The 25,610-nt window shown below is 47.1% G+C and overlaps 1 protein-coding gene across 8 annotated transcripts in view; it reads right to left on the bottom strand.

Annotated features, from left to right (window-relative positions):
- Positions 1 to 1,809: 1,809 nt before the first annotated feature.
- FRMPD1 (FERM and PDZ domain containing 1) overlaps positions 1,810 to 25,610 on the bottom strand; it is a 145,398-nt gene continuing 121,597 nt past the window's right edge. For all 8 annotated transcript variants that reach the window (XM_046642740.1, XM_046642710.1, XM_046642704.1 and 5 more), the window contains 9 exons: positions 23,857 to 23,982; positions 22,638 to 22,757; positions 21,650 to 21,786; positions 20,505 to 20,631; positions 20,273 to 20,368; positions 18,368 to 18,550; positions 17,392 to 17,539; positions 14,586 to 15,392; positions 1,810 to 4,313 (listed from right to left, as the gene is read on the bottom strand). In XM_046642740.1, coding sequence (XP_046498696.1) covers positions 1,945 to 4,313; positions 14,586 to 15,392; positions 17,392 to 17,539; positions 18,368 to 18,550; positions 20,273 to 20,368; positions 20,505 to 20,631; positions 21,650 to 21,786; positions 22,638 to 22,757; positions 23,857 to 23,982 — 4,113 coding nt within the window. In that variant the 3' untranslated portion in view covers positions 1,810 to 1,944. The remainder of the gene's footprint in view (positions 4,314 to 14,585; positions 15,393 to 17,391; positions 17,540 to 18,367; positions 18,551 to 20,272; positions 20,369 to 20,504; positions 20,632 to 21,649; positions 21,787 to 22,637; positions 22,758 to 23,856; positions 23,983 to 25,610) is intronic.

Below are 25,610 nucleotides of genomic sequence, written 5' to 3'. Positions count from 1 at the left end.
GGAGAGGAAGCAAAGAAGGAAACAAACATTTGAGTGCTCGTGCTGGAGGCTTCGGCCTTCTTCCTGCCTTCTGTGATTTCTCTCACAATAATGCTGAATGTATATTATACAACCATCTCCACTTTGGGGTGTTTTATGTTGATAAGAAAATATCTTCAAGGTATCGAAATGAGGCATCTGGCACACTTAGGCCCTCATAAATGGAGCCTGATATTTCCTTTGTCAGATGGGGAAACTGAGGCCTGGAGAAGTGCCTATAATATCACTGCAAGGATTCAAGCCCTAATTGGGTTGAAGTCATGAGCTACTTCCCTAAACTTGTGACCATACATATTGTGTTCACGTAAATCAGTTATGTAGCTCTTCATAGCCTTCTGCTGGCAGAAGTACTCAGGCCCCGTTTAACACCATACAATTTTTATTTCAGTGTCCTATTGTTCTTGTTTTTCTTTGCCACAAAATCGCTTCCAATCTGTGTTCAAGAGCCTGATTTAAATTTTATTCAAAATATTCTGTGAAAAGAAACAGGACCCTAAGAAAATAAATCTTTTCTCGGCACAAGTACTGGGTAACTGGTTACTAGTTAACAAGTAACTGGTAACAGGGGATGGGAAGGATATCTTTTCTCTCCTCCCAAAGGATTGCTTTCCTTCTGACTGGAGAGAGCTCGGGTTTGTGACTGCATACCTTCGTCTCCACTCCTGCTTGTGCTGGCAGAAGCAGAGGAATGAGAGAGCCCTGGAGGAACCGAACGGCGGGGCAGCCTGAGCTCACAGCTGATCAGGAGCCCCAGAGAAGGGACCCCTCGAGTGAACTCTAGGAGCCCAAGGTGAGTGTCTAGACCACCTGTGGCCTGGACAGAGAAGCCAGGGGAGAAAGGTATCCCAGGGCTATGCTGAAGTCAGCTTTCCTGTCTGCAAACAAATGCAGGCGAGGGTTTCTGACCAGGAGAGGCATCCATAAAGGCTGGGGTTATTATCAACAGTAACTGAGTATTTGCTAGAGTTCTACCCTACACTTCAGGCACTGTTAGTTCCCCCAATTTACAGAAGAGAAAACCAAAGCACTGAGAAGTTAAGTTGCTTGTCCAGGGTCCCACCAAGATTAACTGGGATTAACTGGCTCAACTAGGATTAGTGAGAAAGGTACTGAATACATTTCTTTTGCTCTAACATGACTCTTAAAAAGGCAAATCTAATTCAGGGCCTTAATGTTTGCCTTTTTAGATATTTAAAAGAGAAATAGGGTGCAAGATTCAGAAGCGCTGTCAGGTTCAGATACAGCACCGAGCACACCTGGATGAATGGGGCCATGCAACTGATGAAGTTACTGCCACCTAGTGGCAACCTGTGCTTGTCGCAGCGAGGCCAACAAAGATACCAGGCCTCCTGGTGCAGGGCTGCAAACCAAAACCCTCCCAGGTGGAATCTATCAAATATCACATGCATTCACTCCTATTACGAAGGTGATCGCCAAATCAGTGTGATACAAGAAGTTAAGATTGTGTTTCTCGTGACCCTCGCCACCCCTTCCTCCCTCATCCCTGTCTTCTTGGGACGGTTTGTGACTCCTTGCTTCCACATCCCCAGGGCATGCTCCGTTCAGGATACACACTTTCCTGATGGCGATCCACTTATCTGTACCCCCAGAGGGTCTGCAAGCATCCTGACAGGGGCTGGGACTTGTCTCACTCATCCTTATAGCCTAAGCGTCTAGTACATGGCCTGGTATAAAGGAGGTATCCAGTGAATGTTTGTTGAATGAATCTAACTGAATGTTCTGACCCAAACTTATCATCACTCTGTATGATTCAGGCCAAGATTAAGCAGCAGTTTATTTGAATATTCTAAATAGTAAACATTTGAGAGGGGTGGGTGGAGGAATGGAAGGGACTTCTCAGGGAAGTGTCCAGGGCAGGGCAGGGGGCTGGGGCAGCCGGCCTGCTCACAGGGCAGTGGATGCCCGGAACTTCTGGGTCAAACAGAACACGGCGGCCGTGAGGGCAGTGCACTGACGGGCCAAGAGTTTCACACTGAGGTCTTGATAGCCTCTCTCGCAGGTCAGCTTAGCGGCCTCCACAAACTGGTGGTAGGTGTCCACCACGTCCCTCAGGTTCCCTGCCGCTTCCCTGTGCCGGGCGGAGCAGCGGCTGCAGTCTGTGAACTGGAAGCACAGGCCAGCCAGCTGGACCAGGTGCTGGAAGGTGTCACGCACAGCACCCTGCATCTCTTCAGCGGACTGGTCCATTCTGATCACATGCTGACAGCTCGACAGGAGTTTCTGGGAGCCCATGCAGAGCCGGCTCCGGCTTTCAGAAAAGTGCCAGGTGCACTTCTCTGGCGGGTGTTTGTTCCCATTCCCCCAAGCAGCATCTAGAATGTCCTGTAATTCCAGCAAGCTCTCTGTGAGCTGGATGAAGCCCTCGGGGGTGCTGGTTGGGGCAGCTTTCAGCTGCCTCAGAGCCTTGGAGCAGTACTCTGGCCAGGTGTGGTTGTTCCTCGACAGGGGCTCAGCACTGCAGCTGTGGGCCCGGGTACGCCTCCAGGGCTGGGCCAGCCGGCTGCCTGCAGAGGGTGGCGAGGTGAGCGGGGCTGTGAGGTGTGCTTCCAAGTCCCTGTCATCTTCCTGTGTCTCCGGCTGCAGGCCCCGGAAGCACGTGGCATAGGAGAACTGGCAGCTGCACTGCTCCATCCCAAACCTGGGGGCTGCTGTCTCATTCACACCCGCAAAACCCAGAGATGTGGCCGTCCTGAGATTGGCAGAAATTTTTGGATGGCTTTCTGGGGCCAAGCACAGGAAAGCGTTCTCAGCAGGAAAGCAGATGCTAGGGCTTTTGTCTTTGCTTTCTGACAGCGAACCATGGTTTGAACTTTCTAAGTGGGGCTCCTCTTGGGGACACGGTGGTGGCTTTGGCAGCGAAGGCCCTGGATTAAAAGACACCTGCTGAGAAGTGTCCCTATGGGCTGCATCTTCCCCTGTCACATGGTTAAGTGGCTCTGCCTTGACCCCTTCCAGAGGACAGGCTAATGGAATGATCTGGTTCCTAAGCAAGAAATCAGGGTCCAAATCCAGCTCTGCTAGTAGTAGTCGTTGTTCTTGGGTCTGGCAGGCTTGGCCTAGGGGTTCTCTGCTTTGTGCTTGGCGGTCCATGGGGGAATGTGCTGGAGTCTGCTCAGTGCCTGTTACAGGAGTCTCCATGGAGAAGGAGGCTATTGCTCCACTAGCTGGATCGCTGGCACCAACAGTCTGTGGAATAGCATTGAATGCATCACCCTCAGCATCACCTGAATCCTTCCCAGATTCATCATGAAATAAGTTGGTGCCATTTTCGTTTCTAACTTCTCCATCATCTTCCAAAGATAGTTGTCCTCGTTGCTCCTCCTTTGTAGGGAAAGAAGCCATCATCTCTCCTGAATTTGTTCCACATTCACCACTTCCAGGCCTGTCTTGAGGAGACAACAAAGGCTCTGTGGATTTGGGGGCAGGTTCTTGCATATGATTTGTAAACAAAGATCCCAATCCCATTTCCAGCTGGACTCCTCCCAGCTCTAGTGTGTCTCCTGGAGAGACACTATGTGGCCCTGGGCTGACGGTCAGGCAGACTCTGTCTGGGTTCAGGTCAGCACTGCAGAGGGAAGAGGTGCTGTCCCCAAGCTCTATGGCAAGTTCCTCACGTGCACTACCTTCTGAGTCTTGAAATGGAGGTAAGGTTTGGGAAGGCCCTGCCTGAGCAGTATCTGGGCCAGATAAACCTGGGTTGGAACAGCGAGGGGTGCTTGCTGGGGAACCGGCAACAGCAGCAGAATTCTCTCTATGGTTGGGGTCAATCCGGAGGCGAACAGCAGAAATAGAAGACACTCGAGAGTCGATAACCGACTTGGTTTCCATGGTCTCGGGCTCCATCTCCATGACCCGGGAGGCTGGGTTTTTGTTCTTGGTCTCGCCCAGGGAAGCCAGCAGCCCCAGGGCCTTGGTCTCTAGGAGGCCGGGCTCAGCCTGCACATCCTGCAGTGAGGACACAGTCAGGGAGGGTGCACCAAGGGCCAGGTAGGGCTGCCTGTCATAGTAGCACACGTGGTCCACGCTCTCCAGAGAGGCTGATGGTACCAGGGGAAATGAGACCTGACAGGTGTAGTCAGTCTGCAGGAATGACCTCCTTTTTCTCAGGGTCTTGGCATACTTCTTCACCCCTCCCCTTCTGCTTGGCTGTCTTCCATCCAGCCCAGGATTCAGGCTGTCCTCAAGGCTGCAGGTCCTAGCCGTATTCTGCAGGCTTGTGGCACTGGGGTCTGCAGCAGAAACAGCTCTGGGCCCTGAGAGTCAAGAAGGGAAAAAGGCCATGAAAAGCAGAAAAACCAAGAGACATACAGAGCTTGGGCTCAGGACCCAGGGTTGACTGGGTTCAGATCCTGGCTGGGCTGTGTAACCTCGGGCAGTTAAACCTCGATCCCCCCAAGTTCCTCATCTGGAAGATGGGGATAATAACTGCTGTAGACAGTTCTTGATTCTTGGTTGCCCCAGATCCATTTCATTGTCTTTTGGTCACAGTCCCCCCACTCCCTCTCGGGGAAGAATGACATCTCCCTGGGGGGTTACAGTCGACTGGAACTGTCAATGAAGGCGCCCAGTCCACGTCAGCCAAGCGGTCAGATTTGTGATCTAGAAAGTTAGCCACAAATTTCCTAGAATTTCAAACTCAAACACACTGATTTAAAGAAAAGAAAAAAAGGCAGAGCCCTTTCTTGTAGCCACAGTATCCTGACAAGGCGGTCTTTTGCCACCCAGCCTCTGAGTGTGGTTGTCACTTGGGTCTGAACCAGCGCCTCAGCTCTGCTGGCAGCTCCATAAGCTGCCTCACACCCTTCTAACACTCTTCCTTTGTGCTTTCATTAACCCGAGTCAGTCAGCAGCTGGAATGAACTGTGCATGTCAAGCTCCTAGCACAGGGCCTGTGCCTAACAGATGTTCACTGAAGACAGCTGTTGCTGCTGCCATTACTACCGTCACTACGTGTGTGAGGGTTCTGAAGGAGCTTCCTTTTGACAAAAAGTGGCCACGACCCTCAGTTGCGGGCGTGAGGGGTTTGTGCACACCAGGATGGATCTTTCTGAGGAGAGAAGCACTTGTGTGGAGGAGTCCTGGGAATCAGCCAGAAGGAATCAGGATCACAGCCCGGCACTTGAGAATCACAGGGCTCTTAGACTCACACCACTTGTTTCCAACCTGGCTGCACCTTATTAAAAACCATATCCAATCCCAGCCTGCTCTGCAGACCTCTTAGATCAGAATGTCTGAGGCTGGGACCTAGGAATCTCTAGTATTGAAATCAGGTCCCTTGGGTGATTTGATACCCAGCCACATGTTGGAGCTCCTGCCCTAGCCACCTACAGCCACTGACCACAGTGCCTAAAAAGAGAGAGGTTCGCACAGTGGGGCAGGGGCTGGGAGTCCCAGTTCTGGGCCATCCTCTCAGTGCCACACTGGCTCCCTATAAAAAAGGGAGTATCCAGTGACAAATAAAAATGGCAAGCCATAGGATATATTGGAGTATATGAGGAAGACATTTGGTATAAACCTAATTTGGCCTGACTTTGTTTTTTCCAAAAGGGCCTGACTGTGGCTATTGAGCACACATTGTATATCTGCTTAGACATTTCCTATGGCCAGAACAAATGGCCTTAAGATAAAGGTGCAGCTTCCCCCACGTTGACATTTCCTTAGGGATAAGCATCCTTCCTTAGGCTAGGAACTGATTGCTGCACTCACCTTTGACCACCCAGCTCACCCAGCTCGAGGCAACACACCTGCTACCCCGCGGCGTTCACTGAGACAGCAGACCTATCTGCCATTTCCATCAATCGCTGTGCTGACAGAGCAGTCTCGTGACTATTGTAAAAGGGACATTTCAATCATATGTGAAACATACTCTTTGTGGGTATATAACCACCCTTATACCCCCACTTCTTTGGAGTGCTCTGTTGCTTTGTGGAAAGACTCTCCCGGGTTATAATCCTAAGATTTAAGCTCAGAATAAACTCACCCAAATTTTCATTTATAGATTGCTTATGGATTATTTTCGTCGACAGCTTTGAGGGGTACTGGTACATTTCCTAGGTGGAGAAACACCTAGAGGGAAGTTCCTAGGCCAGAGCAGCCTAGAGGGAAGTTCCTAGGTCAGAGGAGCCTAGAGGAACTTGGGAGTGAATGGGGAAGGCTGACCTTTTTAATTTGGCTTTAAATTGGAAAGAATTGTGTTTATAAAGTCTGAACAAACTGCTTGATAGAGAAATGAGAGACTGAACATGTTCAGCTCCAAAGAAAAGGGACACTTGCTCCTCCAGGCCTTTACCAAAAGGCATCCTTAGGTGACTAAGGACCTCAGCGGGAGTGTCAGAGGATCAATCCTTACGATGTGCAGCGGTTCCATAGGGAACTCCACTCTCATTCACGGTAATTAATTACAGGCTCGTCCGGGGACGCGCACATAAGGGCTGGTCACCTGCGTTCCAAGCCCCTACGGTGGTTTTAGATCACCGGAGGAGAAACCAAGGCACATAAGAGAGTGTTTACGACCTTTCTATAGGGAGTAACACCCACAAGCAGCACACTTCCTGACCCACGACACTGTCCTTAGAAGTTGTTCGGACTTTATAACAAAACAAAATTAAAAGAGAAGCCGGAAATCGAGCTTCTGAAACAGCCCGATCAGTTCCTGAATATGCAGACTCTCCTCTGGACTCCAGTTGGCTTCACGCTGTGATTGCAATTGCTTAACAAAGGGGGATCCCAAGCCAGATTGCTAAGGCCAAAAGAAAGAGAGAAAGAAAAAAAAAAAAACTGGGAAAACAAGTTTTTTCACCGTGGTCTGCTATGAGACAGAAATCTAAGGAAAATCTTTGTTCTATATGTCTGTCTGTCTGTCTGTATCTATATATGTTACAAACATGTGACACTTTACCTCCAGATGGTACAATTTCTAAAGAGCTCTATTCCATTGACAAAGTAAGCGCTTACAAAAAGTTTTTCTAAATAGAACTAACTCAAATGTCTTTCAAGTTAACATGATATAGATTAATCTTTGGTTAATGAAAGTTTAAGTTTGTTGGTTTGATTGAAAATAGTCTTGTTGTCAGAGTTGTTGGTATTTGCATACGATGCAGGCACGCAGCCTGGGTTTACTAGTCAAATAAGCTCATGCTGTCTGTTAGAAATTCGTCAGCAAAATAATAGCTTTAAATGATCAGTTTTGTCTAATGTCTCATGAAGTTTTTGTGGGTAATCTGAACATAATTGTTGGAAACAAATGATTTAAATAGATAAAAGTGGGTACAATAACTGTTTGATGGTCTGTATACTTGGGGAAAAAAACAGCTTCAAAATTCTTTTTGGTAACAATCTTGAGTTTTGCCAAGTTAAGTTAAATGATAAAAATCTGAGTATCTGGGTCATTTTTGGATTGGATAGAACACTGAAACATTACTGCTAAACGTATCTAAGTTTATCTACTTTTGCCTTCTTATTGCAGAGAGGCTAAAAGCCTTTGGGTCTTTTACTGTAAAGTGTGGCGTGTTTCTAGAAATTATGAAAAGTGTTTAGAATGCTGATATAAAAGACAATTCATAATTGCTTACTATTTTAGTGTTTACTATAGTCTGTTCAAGGTTAAAGAGTTCTAATATATGTGAATAAAGCTGCTAGAAATTAATAAGAAAAATAGCTCTGCATTCAATGAAAGTAAAGTGTAAGTTTCCAGTAAAGAAGGTATAAAGAATGGAAATATTTTGTTTGGTTGCATAAGAAAGATAAATTTGTCTTAATGTACTAGAAAGGAAAAAAAAAAAAGAAAGCATGGAACAAATCCTGAAGGTAAAAAGAAAGTTGTAGAAGGTTTGTGTAAGAGAAATTCTGAAAAGAGTTTTATGCCTGGTCAAGTTGGCTAAGATTGAAATGAATCTAATTAAGTAAATGGGTTTTAATATGAAAAAGTAAACTGGTACAAAAATTAGAATTTGGCTTTCTCTCTAAAAAGGATAATTTTCTTAGTCTGCTCTTGATAAAGAAGTTATAAAAGGTTTTTCCTTCTGAGTAAGTTTACACAAGATCTATGTTTTGTTAAGGTAATTTCCTAGGTGCAAAAAGACAGAGGTCTCTCTATTAAGGTTTTTTTTTTTTTGCTGTTGTCACTTTGGTTAAATATTATGAGCCTTCTTTCAGTGACCCTTGTTTTACAATGAGATCAGCAACCTCTTGGTCTTGTTTAAGTAAGTGTTTAAAAATCTTTTGATACTTTTGACAAGCTTCTCCCTCAAACAAATAGTCAAGTCCTAAATAAAGGTTTTCTTTTGAGCTGGATGGAGAAGGAGGATTTCTCTGAGGATTTTCAGAGGGCCCCTGGGACTTCACAGAGAAATTTGCTCTCTCTTCCTATAAGGTGGGAAATTCTAAACTAATGAGGCTTATTTGGTCTGTTAAATTACATTGGAAGCATTATCAGATAAGTGATGATAATCTTTCTTAGGTGGTATTATGTGGGTAAATGTTATTAATATAAATGTTCTGAAATTATATAACATTCCTAAAATTCTGATCTGTCCTATCAGCCATAATTCTAATTATTAGTTTAAGCTGTTATATATCACAGAAATAACCAAGTTTCTCTGTCAATTGTCATTTTTAAGTCTTGTGTTGGTTACAGTCAGTTTGTTTTACTCTGATGCTTTTTGCTTTTGCAAATGTCTCATCTTCAGAGGAATTCATGGAAAGGACTCTGACACTTACTCTGGATTACAGTTTTCTGATAAACTTTCAGATCATAGAACTGAACTGGGTAAGAAATTACAGAAATCTAATGGAGAAACTGATGACCTCTTAAAACTGCTAACAGAAGATTAAGATCAAGAACCGATTATACAGGACTGAACTAACTGAGGATGATTATAATTTTTGTGACTGTTATTTGAAGTATTGTTGATTTTTTGATGTTTTGCTTTGTTTCCTCAGATTTAAGAAAATCTTTTTCTCTTTTCTCTTACCCTAACTATGACTTTTGGCAATTTGGTGAAATTATACCTTTGTGAGCAAAACTGAAACACATTTATCTTTTTCTCCCTACCTGATCCCTCCAGAGTTTGGAAACCTAGTGAGTGAGTGAGTATGGTTATTTCGTGGCAATATAGTTATTTGCATAAGTTCAATAAGAATCTGTTCTCCTTATAACAGGACACATTTGTTATCTTACCAAAGCTTTGACTGGAATGTCATATTTGAGAGAAACATACAGACTCAGATATGACAATACTGCCTTTGAGGAATAAGGTTGACTTTCTGGAAATAAAGCCACTTGGAAATATGGGCCTGGTACTTGCTTTACAGAAAGAGATTCCAGCAATCTTACCTGGTAAGTAAGGAAACTTGCTTATCTGGCAGGTGCAATGAACCTCGAAATATTTGGGGGAATCTCAAGAAAGGAGAGAAATTCACCCAAATCTAAGGTATTGCGGGCAAGGCCTGATGGCACAAATCGTTGGCGTGGCTTTCCTGGCCTCGAGAGGTCTTTAAGGTTCAATCTGAGATTCCTCATAAAAAAAAATTCCAGCAAAGCAGATTTAAGAGCCTATATGATCAATTGCTATTCTTGCTGCACTTATGTAAATAATTGGGCCAAGTTTCTTGAAACTAAACTTATTTTGCAAGCCAATTAGTCTTAATTTGGCTATCTTTGGTAAAAATGAGGGTGATTTTAGAGAGAAGAATTATGTTTCAGTGAAAAACTATGATGCACATTTGCGGCTATTAGATCCTAGTTCTGTTAATTGTCTTTGAGGCTTTTTCTACCTGTGAACTGGACTGGATCCTGAATTCTACTGAAATATCTGGTTACAAATCTCCAAATTAATGTTTTCAATTTTTTTACTTCATTTTCATTTGGAATCATTGAGAATTGAACCTGCTCTTTTTCCTGAAATCTTGCTAACTAAAGCCGGGCAACTTGATAGGAACTTGAGAGATTCCTGTCTGTTGCTGTGTAAGCTGTAAGCCACTCAGAAAGATACCTGAATGCCCTATGACATCATCAGAGACATTTCAAGCTGCAAAAAGATACTTTGACTTTGACATCTAGAAGTCTTCTTGACTGCCTGCCCCCTGGACTCAGGAACTAGTTTATAATTTGCTCCAGCCATTAATCCTGCTACCTTGCTTCCAACATCACAAGGGGAGAAGATCACGACTGCATTCTATTGTTTAATTTGGTTTACAAATGAGTCTTACTTAAATGATAAGTGAGGATGTTATCAAGCTGGATATACTGTCCAGCCCCAAGAATGCCTGCTACTTTCTGTTAACTCTGCTAACCCAGTAAAAAGATTTCCTTCTACAGGCCTAAGAAATCGCCACAGAAGAAAATATGTATATACATAAAGGTTGCAACAAAGGGGAAAAACAATACTTTTGGAAACTTTCTCCCAGTGGCTCATATGGCCTCTACTTGTTGGGTTATATGCCCAAAGTATAATCCAGAGAAGCCACTTCATGAGTCACAAAGCCACTTTCCCTTCCTAAGGGATCCTTTGAGGTATGACAATTGGACTTTGTCCAAATGCCACCATCTCAAGGATAAATATGTCTTGTAATGATCTGCATGTTCTCACATTGTTTTGAGGCTTTTCCTTGCAGCAGAGCAATGGCTTTAGGTAAATTATTATCGAAAAGAATAAATTCCTGTTTGAGGAATTCCTCCCGAGTTACACAGTGACTGGGAACCCATTTGTAATGTTTGGCAAATACTGCAGCATTTCTACTGTGCTTACCATCCTCAATCCTCAGGATTGGTAAAAAGAACTAAGGGCACAACCAAAACTTAATTGGCAAAGCTTTCAGAAGCATTTACTCTCTCACGGCCAAAAGCTCTTGTGCTAGTGCTCCTTAATCTTAGATCTATACTTTTTATAAACATCGGCTGTCTCTTTTTTAAATAATACAACAGCCTATGCAATTAAATGAAGAAATATATGAACCAGCTTTGCTTAAGGGATGTATTACATTGTTTTCATGGTCTTATTGTGGTGCTTAAAAGAAATGAAAGATTGGTAGCTGATTCTTTCACAGAGAATTCCCAAAACTTAAGGATCATGGACTGTAACCTGAAGAATTTATTTATTGAAAGAGACATCAAATAAGACTCTTTGCAGCCCTGTTGGAAAGGACCGTACGAGGAGAAGAAGACAGCATCTTTCGTAGACAGCTGTCCCAAGACTCTGGACCAGGCCTGTATTCCCAACTTCTATCTCCTCATTTAAACATTTGTTATGCTTAAACTGTGTACCTATTTTATAATTTGTTTGGAATACTATCATACTTTAAAAAAAAAAGTGATTAATCTAAAACAGACTGGACTTGAAGGCCAGGCATTTATCAAGGGAATCCTAATGAACTCAGTGGTTATGTGGAACAAATCTCTGGCCTTGGCTACTGCCTGGATGGCTAAAACACTGTACCCCAAGTTTCCTTTAAAAGCAGGGAAGGAGTCAGGCTGCGTTAAAACCTGTTGCCAATCTCCCTCTCTTTAAGGCCAGATGGGCTTGTTCAGTGTTTCACTGGTATGGCTACATTTGCAGCTATATTTGCTTCTTCTTTGGGGCTAAAAGATGTCATTACTACATATGGAATCTCCGACTAAATTTACTCAAGAAGCCCTTAATGATAGTCAAGCAGGAATAGCCTTATTAAATACTGAAATGTCTTTAATGAGAAGGGCTGTCCTTCAAAACAGAATGGCTTTAGATATTCTTCCTGCATCCCAAGGTGGTACATATACGGTCATTCAGACTGGATGCTGTGCTTTTATACGTGATGAGTCTTCCAATGTGTCATCTCTGCTAAAGCACATGAAGAAGCAGGTGGATGCCTTATGCGATCCTGCACCCAGTTTGAATTGTTTGGTTGGCTCCCTTTTCAGTATCAGTTCCCTTTTTCAATCTGGATTGGAATTCCTATTTCCACTACTTCTTGGAATCCTTGTACTGGTCATAATATTCAAACTAATTGTTGTTTTCTTTACTCAGTGTTGTAAGAGTAGCATACAAACTAGAGTAATGATTGCTCAACGGCTTGAGATGGTTGATCTGTCTTATAACCCTGGACAAATTTCCCTTTCTGATAGGGACTATGACTAAGAATTCATTTCAGACTAATCCTTTCAAATATGTTGAATTATTATTGTTACTGTACTTGTTCTATGATCCTGTGCAATGTAAATGTGAAGTGTCATAGAAAAGCACATATACAATCTTTGTGCAACAATCTAAAATTAATTGGAAATTACATGACATATGAAATGCTTCCTCTGTTAATACATATACCTCTATGCTTGTCCACTATTTCCCCCCAACGTGGACAACTAGGCAAATACATGAGCTAAAAGCCTAGCACCGAGGGACATGATGGACCCAGGGCAGGCAGCAACCACCCTGGTGCCGAGGGACAATATTTTGATCATCAATGCTTTCTATCGAAAGATTAGAGATCAAAAGGGGGCAATGAGAAATAAAAATGGCAAGCAGTAGGATATATTGGAATATATGAGGAAGACATTTGGTATAAACCTAATTCGGCCTGACTTTGTTTTTTCCAAAAGGGCCTGACTGTGGCTATTGAACACACATTGTATATCTGCTTAGACATTTCCTATGGCCAGAACAAATGGCCTTAAGATAAAGGTGCAGCTTCCCCCACATTGGCATTTCCTTAGGGATAAGCATCTTTCCTTAGGCTAGGAACTGATTGCTGTGTTCACCTTTGACCACCCAGCTCACCTGTGACCACCCAGCTCGAGACAACAGACTGCCACCCTGCTGTGTTCACTGAGACAGAAGACCTACCTGCTGTTTCCATCAATCACTGTGCCGACAGAGCAGTCTCGCGACTATTGTAAAAGGGGCGTTTCAATCATATGTGAAACATCCTGTCTGGGGGTATATAACCACTGTGTGCACCTCACTTCTTTGGTGCCCTTTCTTCTTTTGGGAAGAAAGGCCCCGGGCCATGGTCCTCAGATTTCAGCTCAGAATAAACTCTCCCAAATTTTCATTTATAGATTGGTTATGGATTATTTTCGTCGACACCAGTATGGACCTATGTCCTTGACTGGACTCCTGTGAAGGAGCACCTTGACTGATGGTCTCTTGCACGGGGGTCCTAGCACAGTGGCTGACCAAGCAGGGCAAGGCTGGGGGCATGGATGGCAGTTGGCTGGGTTCTTCAGGGAACAGTGCACAATCCAGCCATGGGTTTCCCCTTTCCTTAGGGGCACAGTCAATTAACGCGCTCAGCGTAGACAGTGGAACATTCATTCATTCATTCAGCAACAACTGCCAGGCTTTATGTGCTGGGGACACAGAGATGAGTGAGAAATGCACAGTTCCCACACTCAAAGGAGTTCTCAGTCACTGAGGAAGAGAAACATCAACACAAAATCACACAAATGAATATGTAATTACGAGCAGCGCTAAGTGCCAAACAGGAGGCACCGAGGGTGGTGTAAGATGTGTGACAGGGATGGGGAGACCTGCCCTCGTCTTGGCCACCTGGTTAATGTCTCTGGAGGAAGTGAATTTCCAGGTGGCACCTGAGACACGGATGGGCATCAGCAGCCACAGTTCAGGTGAGGAGTGTTTCAGTCAGAAAGCAGCATGTGCAAAGGCCACGAGGCGAAGGCTTGGCACTTGTAAAGAGTCGCAAGGAGGTCTGTGGCGGGAATGCAGAGAGGGCTCAGGAGGAAGGAGAGAAACAGGCAGAGGCCATGTTACAGAGGACCTAAAAGGGCCTCGCAGGGCTGCTAAGGAGCTGGCCTTTCTCCCATGAGCAACGGGAACCCCCTGGAGGGCAGGGAGCAACAGGAAGGGGCTGAAACAGAAATCAAATGGCTGCGCCTTCGCCAGCTCCTGGGAGGCCCCCATCAACGTCTGTGTGCTATTTTCCCTTTTTTTCCTGCAGCATGCTGTGTGAGTGTGAGCGTGAGTCTGTGTGTGTAAATGTCCTGCAAGGATCCCAGGTCGGCTTGGGAAGTCACTCTATGTGGAGGAAGGGATGAGGAACCCAAAAGAAACATGGCCAACAGACCCCCTGCCTTCTTCTGTCAGAGTCCCTTAAGGGGCCGCCAATGGCCTGTCAGCTAGGTTCTTCTTGCTTCAAGGCCTCATTTAATGTGACTTCAGGGTCAATAGTGACACAGCCGCTTTCCTCTGCTGGGCACTCCTGTCAAGCTCTTTTCCTTCTCTGTAAATTCTGTCCATCTCATGAGGCCTAGCTTATAGGCAACCTCTTCTGAGAAGCCTTCCCTGATTCCCACTGTTGAATTAGTGCCTCCCATCTATCTCTGCTTGCTCACAGTTCTCTGAACCTCCCTTGTAGTCCTGACTTGAAGTCACGATGCTCATACTTTGGTCCACTGAGCCCAGGGCAGCCTCCTCAAAAGAGGACAAGGACCCTGCTTTACTCATGTGGTTTTCCCTCAAGCTTGGTCCCCGTCCCTGGTGGCTACTCAGGAGCTGCCCACTGAGTCTACAGACCTGCTGGGGAGGGCTCACCTGAGAGGGCATCTGGGGGTGTGAGCTTGTCGGCAGCATCATAGTATTCCTCATCCGAGCTGCCATCCTCAAAGGCCAGCGGCAGATGTGGGGCCAGAGCTTCCAACGTGGAGCTGGGCTGGGGCTCCGTCCAGCCCTGCTGCCCCCAGGCTGGCGGGCCCCCACCCTGCCGGGAAGCTGTGTTCTCCGAGCTGTCGCTCAGGTGGCTGGCCGGGGAGACGCTGGAGCACAGGCTGTAGTAGTCGGTCTGGCTGCCCTCATAGAGCCTGGGGTCCAGCGGGACCGCACTCAGTTCTGGTCCCCAGCTGAACGTCTCGGGAGCGGGGCTCTCAGGAAACTCTGTCTTCTGGCCCTGAGCGTTGGCTCTCTGGGCCAGGTCCAGGAGACACAGGAAGCCACTCGTTTCAATCCTGTTTCTCTCCTCTTGGCTGTCGGAATCCAGACTCTCCAGGAAGCCTGGCGAGCTAAAGGGGAAGAAGCCGGACCTGCTGGAGGAGCAGGCGTCCAAGTCGTCCTCTTCCAGGGCATCCACGGACTCGCTCGAGCCGCTGGTCCTGCAGCCTCGGCTCTCAGTGTTGGCCGAATCGGACGCCTCAGACTCGGCACTGTCTGTCGTGCTGCTGGCCCCGCAGGTGCTCGGGCCTCTCCTGGCCACCTCAGGCGCGGGGCTGTCCCCAGGAGGCTGCTGCTCTTGTACGAGTGGTCTGCAGGGGCCCGGCTTCGGCAGGCGTCCGTCAGAGCGAGGCTCCGGCATGCAGTCCACTTCCGAGGACTCCTCGGAGTCGCTGCATGCCCTGGATTCGTAGCCTGCAACAAGGGGGACACCGAGAGTTACAAAACAGCATTTGGGGACTGGCAGATGCCCATGTGTCCTCTCACCCCCACACTGCCTGCCCTCCCATTTTCCAGAGGAGAAACCCGAGGTCCAGAAGGGTGACTGTCCCAGATCATGCTATACTGACTGACACGGGATCCCTGAGACTCAAATTCCACGTTCCCCCCACAACAGCAGGCCTCCTTTCTCACATCTATCTGAACCACCTAATGGAGACAGGACTCCCCCCTTCTCTCCTTTCAAGGAGAGTGATCTGTCCACGGGAACATGGTGGGGATTTAACTGGGTTTCACTTTGCTGTGGGCAGCATCACCCAGGTTTGCGCAGCCCCTGCTCGAATCTCAGCTCTGTCCTGTCTGGGCATCAAAGTCAGAGGGGAATCGTATTGAAAAGATGAAACAGATCCTTGGCCCCAGCCCTGATGTACTGAGTCCAACATCTAGGGAGTGTGCCCTGAGAAGGTGTATTCTGAGTAACTCTGTGGGAGATTCTGAGGCTGCTAGGCTGGTACCATTCTGAAGCCAGGCCCTGGGGACCCACTGGTGTGACAGGGCTTTTAAAACAGTGAAAACTCATCTAGCTGCTGGTACTCAGGAAGGATTCATGGGGTTGGGGGCATTGAGCCAGGTCTCCAATCTCTCCTCCAACATCAGCTTTCAGCGTGATCTTTCGACAAACTTCTCTCTGATCACATCACATTCTTCTCAAACCTTCTGATGGCCTCCCCTGCCTAGAGGGAGGAGCTTAAGCAATCTCGCGAGAGCTAAGGCCTCTCACAGGGTGGCCCCGACCCCTTCCCCCGAAGCCTTGTCACCCCTCTCACAGGGTGGCCCTGACCCCTCCTCCGCAGCCTTGTCACCTGCTGCAGCCTTCCCATGCTCCAGCCACTACAGAGAGCCTCTCACAGATCATGACCTTGCCTCCATGTTGTCTCCTTGCTTCAAATGATCTCGCCTCCCTTCTTTGCCTGATTAACCCCAGCATGTTCTTCAAGATCTAATTCAAATACTCTCCTCCCCCCCGGAGCACCTTATCTTACCACTGTCACTGGCCCCTGAAGAAGCAGTGCCTCCTGCCACCACACCTCCACAACTGCTCCTTCTCCCGACCAGACTCTGAGGTATCATCCCTCATTCAAAAATGGTATTAAAAAGAAAAGTAACAAATGCCCAAATGCATCACTTCCTAATTACTTTATCTTACTACCATCAAACTCTTGAGATTATTTCTGCCTATTTTATCTATATGGAGGAAACGCTATATAACGGTGTGCTCCTGAGCATCTCTCCCCATTTCCACCTTCAGTGTCATCACGCTGGTAGTTTGAAATTAGCCACGGTGGGAGTGTTCATACCATGGAAATAGGCAATGTTTCAAATCAGAGTTTTGTTTCTGTTTTTCCCTGCAGAGGCAGTTAAACATTTGTCAGCACACCAGTGGGAAAATGCCGATCAAAGTGCTGAGGCAGAAGCCTGGGAGACACTGGAAAGTGCTCATCTCATCTGGCCTCCACTACTTCATTCCTTATATGGTATGGTTTCGAGTCCCTTCTATCTCCAGGTACCCCCTTCTTCTAAACATGTAAGGTTGAAAATTTCTGTTACATAATTCACGAGAATGCCAGAGACTGTGTGGGCATGGAACGAGAAGCTAGGCCACTTGTACCCTCTGAACAAATAAGTGACATCTCTTTTTGCTGGCAAAGAAAGACAAAACACAGTGGATCTTAGAGATGGTTTTAGGAAATACTGCAGGGACTCAGAGACCTTTAACAGTATTCTTGGCTTTAGAGGACTCTCAGCTACGAAGGAAACTTCTCTATTTAGGATTTTGAAAAGATCAACTCTTGGCCAGGAAATAAACGGAGAAACAGCTCTCATCTACTTGAGCTGAAGTCTCGGCTCAGCTCAGCACCTCCCTTTAGGCTGTGAAATGGGCCCATCCTCACTGGAGCAAGCCTCAGCGCCTCACCTTCTTCAGCAGACACCCGGTGCCCCTGATGTTTGTTCCCTGGCCAGAGGAAAATGGAGGTAACTGGGTCGACAAACAGCCTGTAGTAGCCGGCAATCAGGCAGGCGAGGTCTTTTGCACTGTTGGATTCCAGCAGCAAAGTCAGAACCTTTAAAGGGAAAGACAGCTCTTACATTCATAAAGGGCTAAGGGACAGGCTGAAGACTGACGAGGCCATGTGCGGCCAATGAGAGATTCCAAGTAAATCCAGGCATGATCCACAGGCCTCCTGGTGTCCTGTATCCTAACCAACAAGACTCGAAATGAGTGTACATGCACACGTGTGCACACACACAACCATACATGCACTCAGGCATGCTCACACATGCACAGTGGATTCCTCCTAACGAATCTCCACAGTGTCTCCTGCCTTTCCACCTCCTACCCCAGCCCCCACCCCCACCACCCCACCGCCTGCTCATTCATGCAATGGGGCCCCTTCAAGGCCTGACCTAGAAAAGGAAAAAGCAAGAGCAAGTGGAGAAAGAGAGAGGGGGTGATAAGAAGAACAAAGCACTATCCTTGAGCATATTGGGATGACATCAAAGGCAGGCAGGATAAATGTAGCACCTTCCAGAAAGGCTCAGGAAGTCCCCTGCATCATTTACTCATTTTAATTGCTGCCACTCAAAACTTTTGGGCAGCCACTCTTGTCCCATGCATGTGATAAAATTCTCTGGTGCTCCCACCTAAGTTTCTGAACCAATCAGGAAAGTACATGGTCCGGCTCAGTTTATATAAAAAAACCTTTGAGGACCTCCCCAGGAAAATGCACCCTGTGCATCACTTTCCCTTTGATGGGACAGGACAGACAATTCATCCTCTTTAGCAAATGGACATTAGACTTTGTTAATATTCAAACTCACATAAACTACCCTAGAATAATTAAGCCCCAAATTCCAGAAGCGGGATTCAGAATGCCTTCCTCGTGTGTTACCTTGACATCCTGAAGATACACTTTGACCATGCTCACTTTCTCAGACTCTTCCGTCAGCTCTACGCGGCTGATGTTTGCAAACTCTGCCAATGTCGACATGATGTTGAGTTTGCTGTTGATAATTTGGCTAATCCCATACTTGGCTCCAACCAGAAGGGCAATGTAGGATTCTCTATCCTGTAACTGCAGACAGCAGGAAGGAGAGTTAGTTTCCATTCACGAGCTAGTGAAAAGACATTGTACATGTGAGACATGATACCTCTCTCTGCAAACTCCTTGATTCCTACTTCAGGTCCTCGCCACCACTCCCTGGACTACCAAGTTAGGCAAGAGCCTATGGCTAAATTAAATATAAATTCATCTCCCCCAAGACCCTTCACAATAGGGAGCCAAACCCCAGGGCTCTTAGCTGTACCATAAACACAACCTGCACTTTCACACCTCAGTGCCTATAATCACGCCGTGCCCTCCTCTTGGAGTTCTTTCCCCGCCATCATTACCTATTGAAATCCTGACCCTTTTTTAAAAGGTTCCATCAAAACCTACTGCAAATATCTGTGGAAAACAACTGCTTGATCTTCCTCCTCAAACAAAAACAGTTCTTTTCTCCTGGGTTGTTCCCACACCCCACTGTGTATTTCTCTGGTAGCAGGAGCTACAGTTTCTTATTGTCGTTACTGTCTTCACATCTCAGAGTCCATGTTAAGCTCCCTGACGACGCAGTTGGTTTTTATCCACGTTTGTGACCCCGAGGGCCCAGCAAGAATCCTGTGCCAGTTCCATGTGCTTGGCTGCTTCTGCCATTGCGAGTCCTTTCCTCAGACAGGAGAGGTAAGAGGGACTGCAAACAGGAACCTGACAGCTGGGAGAGGGCAGGAAAGTTTTTCTTGCACCTTCAAGCCTCCCTTTCTGTGATCCAGTCTCTTTGGCACCTTTTGGTCATCTGCTTGTACAAAGATTCAATCTATTTTTCCCTTCCCCTAGCTATGTGATGCTCTTCCTTTCTCTCAAAACATCGATTTTCTTTTTCCATCCACGTTGTTAGGTCAGCAATCTGATTAAATTGACCCATCACTGTAAATGGCTTGAGAGGCACACCAAATCCACTGAAAGGAGCTTTGTTAATATAAAAAAAAAAAAATCTCTAAATGGTAAATTGTCTGGCTTTGTCCTGGAGAGTTCTTGGGCTGACTGAGTGGTGGGGGAGGGTTCCCTTAAAGCACACCCCCAGTCGCTGACTGCTGAAAAGCACAAAGCTCTGGGCCTGGGCTCCAGGAAGAAAGCCTGAGGAGGAATGGGCGACAGAGCAGAGGCCTCACTTGCTTCCCTTTTCCCTTCTCAGGCCCACCCCTCAGTTCTTCTCTTCTCCTGACCCCAGCCTGGCACTCAGTCTAACATTATTACCTTTCCTTCGTGATTTCCAACTTTTCCTCTTCACCTTCATCTACCCAAAGCTCCAGAGTAAACTGCTTATAGTACCCTTCCCTCAGAGAGCCTTTCCTCTGTACTGAAATTGGGCCAAACCCAGCCTTCTTGCCTTTCCTAATCCCTTCTCCTTCCCACACTCAACCTGAAGCTGGCATTGCTATCCGCTGTCTTTAAACTCCACAGCAACAGCTCTGTGCCTCTCTCATGGCTTTGCTTTGTCTGGTTGGGTACCTGTTCCATCATTCGAGGGTGGAAATCACGTCTTATTCAGCTCTGCCTCCCCCAGCATCTGTCATAGAGCTGGCACCAAGCAAGGGCATGCTAAACACTCCCCGACGGTATTAATATTTAGTTTCCCAAACAAATTCTAGTACTGGACAGAGTCCTCAGGAATTTTAGGCTAAAAGATGCCATGCTCCTCAGAGGACCTCTAGCATCCCTTATAAGAGCAGGATTCCCCTGTTCTCTGATACGTACCATTAAAGTAGCATTAAAGATTTTCCCACCATACGTCTTGAGTTCCCCAAGGATCTGTAGATAATTTAAGCGTAGCTGGGCAGCAGAAATAAGTTGCTTAAATGGGGGGAAAAAACAGACTGTTAAATCAGAGTTATTCACTTGCCTAAAATCCAGGCAATGTTGAAAATGCTTTCCCTGAGGTTTCACAACAGACAGCTGTATGGGGTGGCAGGGGCCACTGATATATTACCTTCTGTCGGGGTTCCAGCAGATTCTGGTTCCTCTTCATGTGGAAGCTAATGGCTTTCTTGATGTCTTTGCCTTTCATGTTTCGGAGTAAAGTTGGAGATATAAAGTTCTCTATTCCCCAGTCTTTCCTGCCAGGAGACATTGGAGACAAGGAGGCCCATCTCTACCGTGTACTGGGCTCTAATGAAGAGCATAATCACATCTCATTTAGCACTTAGTGTTCTCGCAACACTGCAGTTATGAGCCTCTTTCTCAATAGAAGATAGATTTATATATGGCTGGTTTTTGTGGAGTGTGTGTAAATAATATATACTTATACAAACACACTCTCCACAAAAACCAGCCACAGCCATTCATGAATTAAACCCCACTGATCATTCTGGGAGCTCGTTACTCAGCAGACGTACAACGCACACTCGGGGGGCAACGTGGAGCACCTGTGAACCCGAGGCCAGGCTTCAGAATGGTGCCAGCCTGACAGCTTCAAAATCCCCCAACAAACCAGTTAAATACAGAACCTCAGGTCCCACTCCCTAGAGATCTGAGCCAGTATATCAGGGGTGAGGCCGAAGATTTTATGTTTTAAACATGATTCCCCATCTGATTATCATGACCAGACAGGACAGAGCTGAGATCTGGCGAGGAGGTTAGCGAACCTGGGTGACCCTGCCTAGACCAACGTGAAATTTTAAGCTAAGAATCAGGAGGTGCTGGAATTCCAGGACTTGAAATGGCCTCAACAGGAATATAATGCATCACCAATGGGTTCACACCAATTTATTAATTACATTAATTGGTTCATAGCCGTAAATTAATTTCCAAGGCATTCCTGCCCTCAGAAGGGCTTTACACCAAAGTTGTCAACCGATTTCCCAAGACATCCCCCCAGGAACAGGGAATTTACACTGGGATCCTGCGTCATTTCACCTGGAGTTGGCTTCTGCCTCAGAGGGAGCAGCCAGGTTCTGATACCCGGGGGAGCCAGGCTGGGCTGGAGAGGGAAATGGAAGCAAAGATGACAGACAGATGGGGAGGTGGGTGAATATCAGCGGTCTGTGGAATCCGGCCATCCTGGCCAGGGGCCAGCCAAGTTATAAATGCCACACAGCTGCTGTTGAGGAGACACAGAGGCCCCCCCCCACTCACTCTATGTACTTCAAAGAGATCTTCTGTGGCTGGGCGCAGGCGTAGATGCGCTCCTGGATGTGCAGAGCCGCAAGTCGGAGAGCAGAGCTACATTTCATTTCCACAGCAAAGCGCTCCTGGAGCACGTCGCTGCAGCTCTGGAAGAGATTAGATCAGCGGAATTGGGAAACAAGAACAGACAGACTGTGTTCCCAGTTCTCTCAGCTGAGAGGCAGCAGGACCAGGAGCTCACTTTGAGACCTGGCTCTGCCGATTCTCAACTGTGTGACCTTGGTTAAGTGACTAAGACCCTCTGAACACTGGTGTCTTCCCATCACTCAATGAGGATAGTTAAGTCTACCTTGCACAGCTTCTGTGAGGTTTAAATTTGATAACGCACATGAAAGCAGCTATAAAGGACACAGTATTACACAAACTTAAAGTAGTGTTGTTGCTATCATTTGCTGCCACCATTTCTGTAAGACTTTGGGCAAGTCAATCCACCTAGTATGAGTTATCTCATCCATAAAATGGTGATGCCTCCCAAATGATTCTTTATCATCAGAATAAAAATGACACACTAAATATCACCTAAGGAAGCAGAGCTGGGGGCCAAGGAACCCTTTTTGGCTCTGCCACTAAATGGGTGACCTAGGCAAATCATGTGACCTTTTCAAGACTCAGTTTCATCATTTCTAAAACAAGCCTTTGAAGCACTAAAGCTTTTAGCAACCGAGACCACAACTCTCAAGATCCTCAGTGGCATTATTAGAAAATGCACCATCCACATGGGGGACGAAGCCTAAGTTTCAGTAATACGTCACAAATCTCTAACATAGCAACTCAGTGACGGAAAAAGGAATTCTGAGGGATAATCAGGCCCATTCTCCTCCAGAAAAAGATAATCCCTACTAGGGAGTTGCTTAATTGCCTTGAGCTCATGTTCAAAACCCAATTTGCCATCTTTGGGAACAACCCCTGCTATTTGAGGAAGCGCAGACCCAGTCACCTGCAGATAGAGGTACTCAAAGGCCACGGGGTCTTCTTTCAGGAGGTCCAGGGGGTCCTTGGGAACAAAACACATCCTGAAGAGGCAGCGGTAGTCATGCGTCTCCTCCCTTTCCACCACCTGCGATGGGTAAGGGAGACGGGGTTGATCTTCTACCTGCCTTTGTTCTCCCCAACATCCCACAAAGCAGCTTAAGAAAAAAAGAGACAATGAGAGAGTCCTCAGAGATTTCAGTTTCAGTGCTTCCCAAGACAGCCGTAGACCTTTGTACCTAATCTGGCTTTCTTTCCCATGGGTATAAAATATAAACAGCTCAAAAGAGCAAAGTTTCACAGTGACCCCAACAGCCAGTTCCTCTTTGCAGAGAAAATTTCTTATGTGCCCTTTCAGAGACAGGCCATGTATACACATGTTTCCATGGACATATAGACTTTTCCTTCCACCAATGACAGTATAGTACCCCCAGCATTCTGCACCTCACTTTTTTCCACTTAAACTGTCTCAGGGATTTAACTTGATCGTCTCTTCCAATGCTAACTGAATGGAAGTGATAAAGTTTGCAGGCAGCAGAATGAGAAGGTGAGTGACCTGGGTGAGAATTCACCTGCAATAAGGAATGCTCAGTGTGGCTTCCATGAGGTCATGCCTTGCTCATGCTGTTCCCTTGCTGGAAAAGCCCCTTCTCCTTTTCCAGTTGTTGACATCCTGCTCATCTTCATAATGGTACACACACTACAAGGATTTGTTCAAGTGACCTGTGTTTGGTTTTAAAAAGCCGATACAACAGACCACTGAATGGCTGTAAGTTCGAATGGTCCAGACGGACTGAGTGCAGTGCCCATCCTGCCATCAGGGACCAGTGCAGGGGGTACGTCTCCCACAGAGGGCTTAGGTCCTTCCCTGCCACCTCAAAGGCAGCAGGTTCAGGGGAACATCACCAGAGCTGGAACCAAAGATGGAGCTCCCTCAGCTGTGTTACCTTGAGTCAGTCACCTTACTGCTCTGAGCCTCTGTCCCCACTTCTGCAAAATGGGGCCCTGCTGACTTCATACAAAACTCAGGCTGTTCTTGCCCCATGATCCCCCAGGCTGAGTGAGCTCTGGGCCTTCCACGCACGAGAAAGTGCATCCCGCCTCCAGGTGAGCCCTGTCTGAGGCTCTGGCTGAGGCGAGCCGCCAGCCCAGCCTGCGTCTCCTCCCCAGGGGCAGGGGCAGTGCACCTGCTGGATGAGCTCCTCCTCGTGCAGCAGGTGCAGCCGGGAGATGTTGTACTGCTCCTCCAGGGCCAGCGCGAAGTACTCCGTGCTTCGGATCGACAGCTTCTCCTTCACTGTGACGATGATGTCCTGCCAGGCACAGAGAGGCATGAGGTCACCGGAGCAGCAGCCTGTCCTCAGGCTCAGGCACAGAGCACGGAGGGCTCCCCTGACCTGCTCTCTGCTCCTCGGTGCAGCTGGGGAGAGAAAAGCCTGTGCTGACCGGGTCGACTGCCAAACTCACGGGGCCGAATCCTGCCAGGCCACATGTGGGACTTCTCAGAGCCCCTCACGGCCCTGCGCCCACTGCTCCCCTCTCCTCAGGCTCCAGCACCACCCATACAGCCATCCTTTCTTGATTTACTTAGAAGGCTGATGCCAGCCAGCGGGGCCTCTGCCTCTCTTCAGGGTTTCTGGATCCAACCTCTCTCTGGGGTCTGCATCTTCAACCGCTCATCAGACAGAATCCCACCACCACCCGCTGGGACTTCCTGGTGGGAAATCGACCTGAAGTTTCTGAACCTCAGTTTCTTCCTGTGAAATGGAGGATAATGATGCCTACTTAGAGTGGCTGATAGGATGGAGTGATAATTAATGCTGTGCCATTAGAGTTGCCATGCCACATTCCCCTCGTTCGCTACAGCAGCCCTTTGTCATCATAAGGCCTAGCTGCCTCGGGGCATTCACACATGCTGTTCCCGCTGCCTGGCATACTTTTCCCATTACTCTTCACAAGGCTATTTCTTTCTCTTCAGAGAGGCTTTCTTTGGTCTAAATGTATCTAAATATGATTGTCCCTGTCATTCTCTGTCCCAGGGTCCTGTTTGTTTCCCTCATCACTATTTAATATTAGTTTTTTCAATAACAGCTATGTTCTTTAGTAAGAGACCATATAGTAAAGTTAAGGGAATGGGTTCTAGACCCAAACTACCACTTACTGGCTGTGCGTCCCCGGGCAGACTGCTTACTCTCTTTATGCCTCTGTACTTTCATCTGTAAACTGGGAATAATATCAGCACCCATCTCACAAGGTTGCTGTGTGCCTTAAAGCAATTTCCCCCACAAGGCATTGAGCGCAGTGCCTGGTGGACGGCAAGTGGTCAACACATGCCAGCTGCTGATGTTTGTTTTCTTGCTTGTTGTCTTTCCCCCGCTAGACGGTAAACCCCCCGAGAGCATGAACCTTGTCCATCTTGTGCTCCATGATATCCCCAAATCTTGACACTCAGTGATGCCCCATCAACTCTCACCTGAGGAATCCTCATCGTAGACTCATAGACGTCCTGCTAGAACCTCCGATTCAGTAAGCGCCAAACCATTCGGTGCTCCCTATTCCTCACAATGCCCAATTCTAAATATCACCCTCCATAACCAACCAGTGACTAAGTCCTGAGAGTCTCTCTGCTTCTGGAACTCAACATTCACTCACTGCCTACTGTGCTCTGGCCATGGCGGAGAGCCTGTCTCTTAACTGTCCTCTCTCTAGCCTCCCATGTCCACTTTGGTTTGAGCTCATGCATTCCTCCTGGCTTTGTAGAGTGGTGTCCTGAGGATCCCCTGCTACCCACCTGACCTCCACCTTGCCTCTACAGCAGGGTGGGGCACACCACAGCCGCTGGGCCAAATCCAGCCCCCTGCTGGTTTTGTAATTAAAGCTACATGGGAACACAGCCTCGCCCATTCACTTCAATGGCAGAGTTGAGTAACAGACACGGCCT

The sequence above is a fragment of the Equus quagga genome, chromosome 1, assembly GCF_021613505.1.
Source record: "Equus quagga isolate Etosha38 chromosome 1, UCLA_HA_Equagga_1.0, whole genome shotgun sequence".
Lineage (NCBI taxonomy): Eukaryota > Metazoa > Chordata > Mammalia > Perissodactyla > Equidae > Equus > Equus quagga.
Note: the sequence above shows the minus strand (reverse complement) of the source record. Positions and strands in the feature narration are given on the sequence as shown.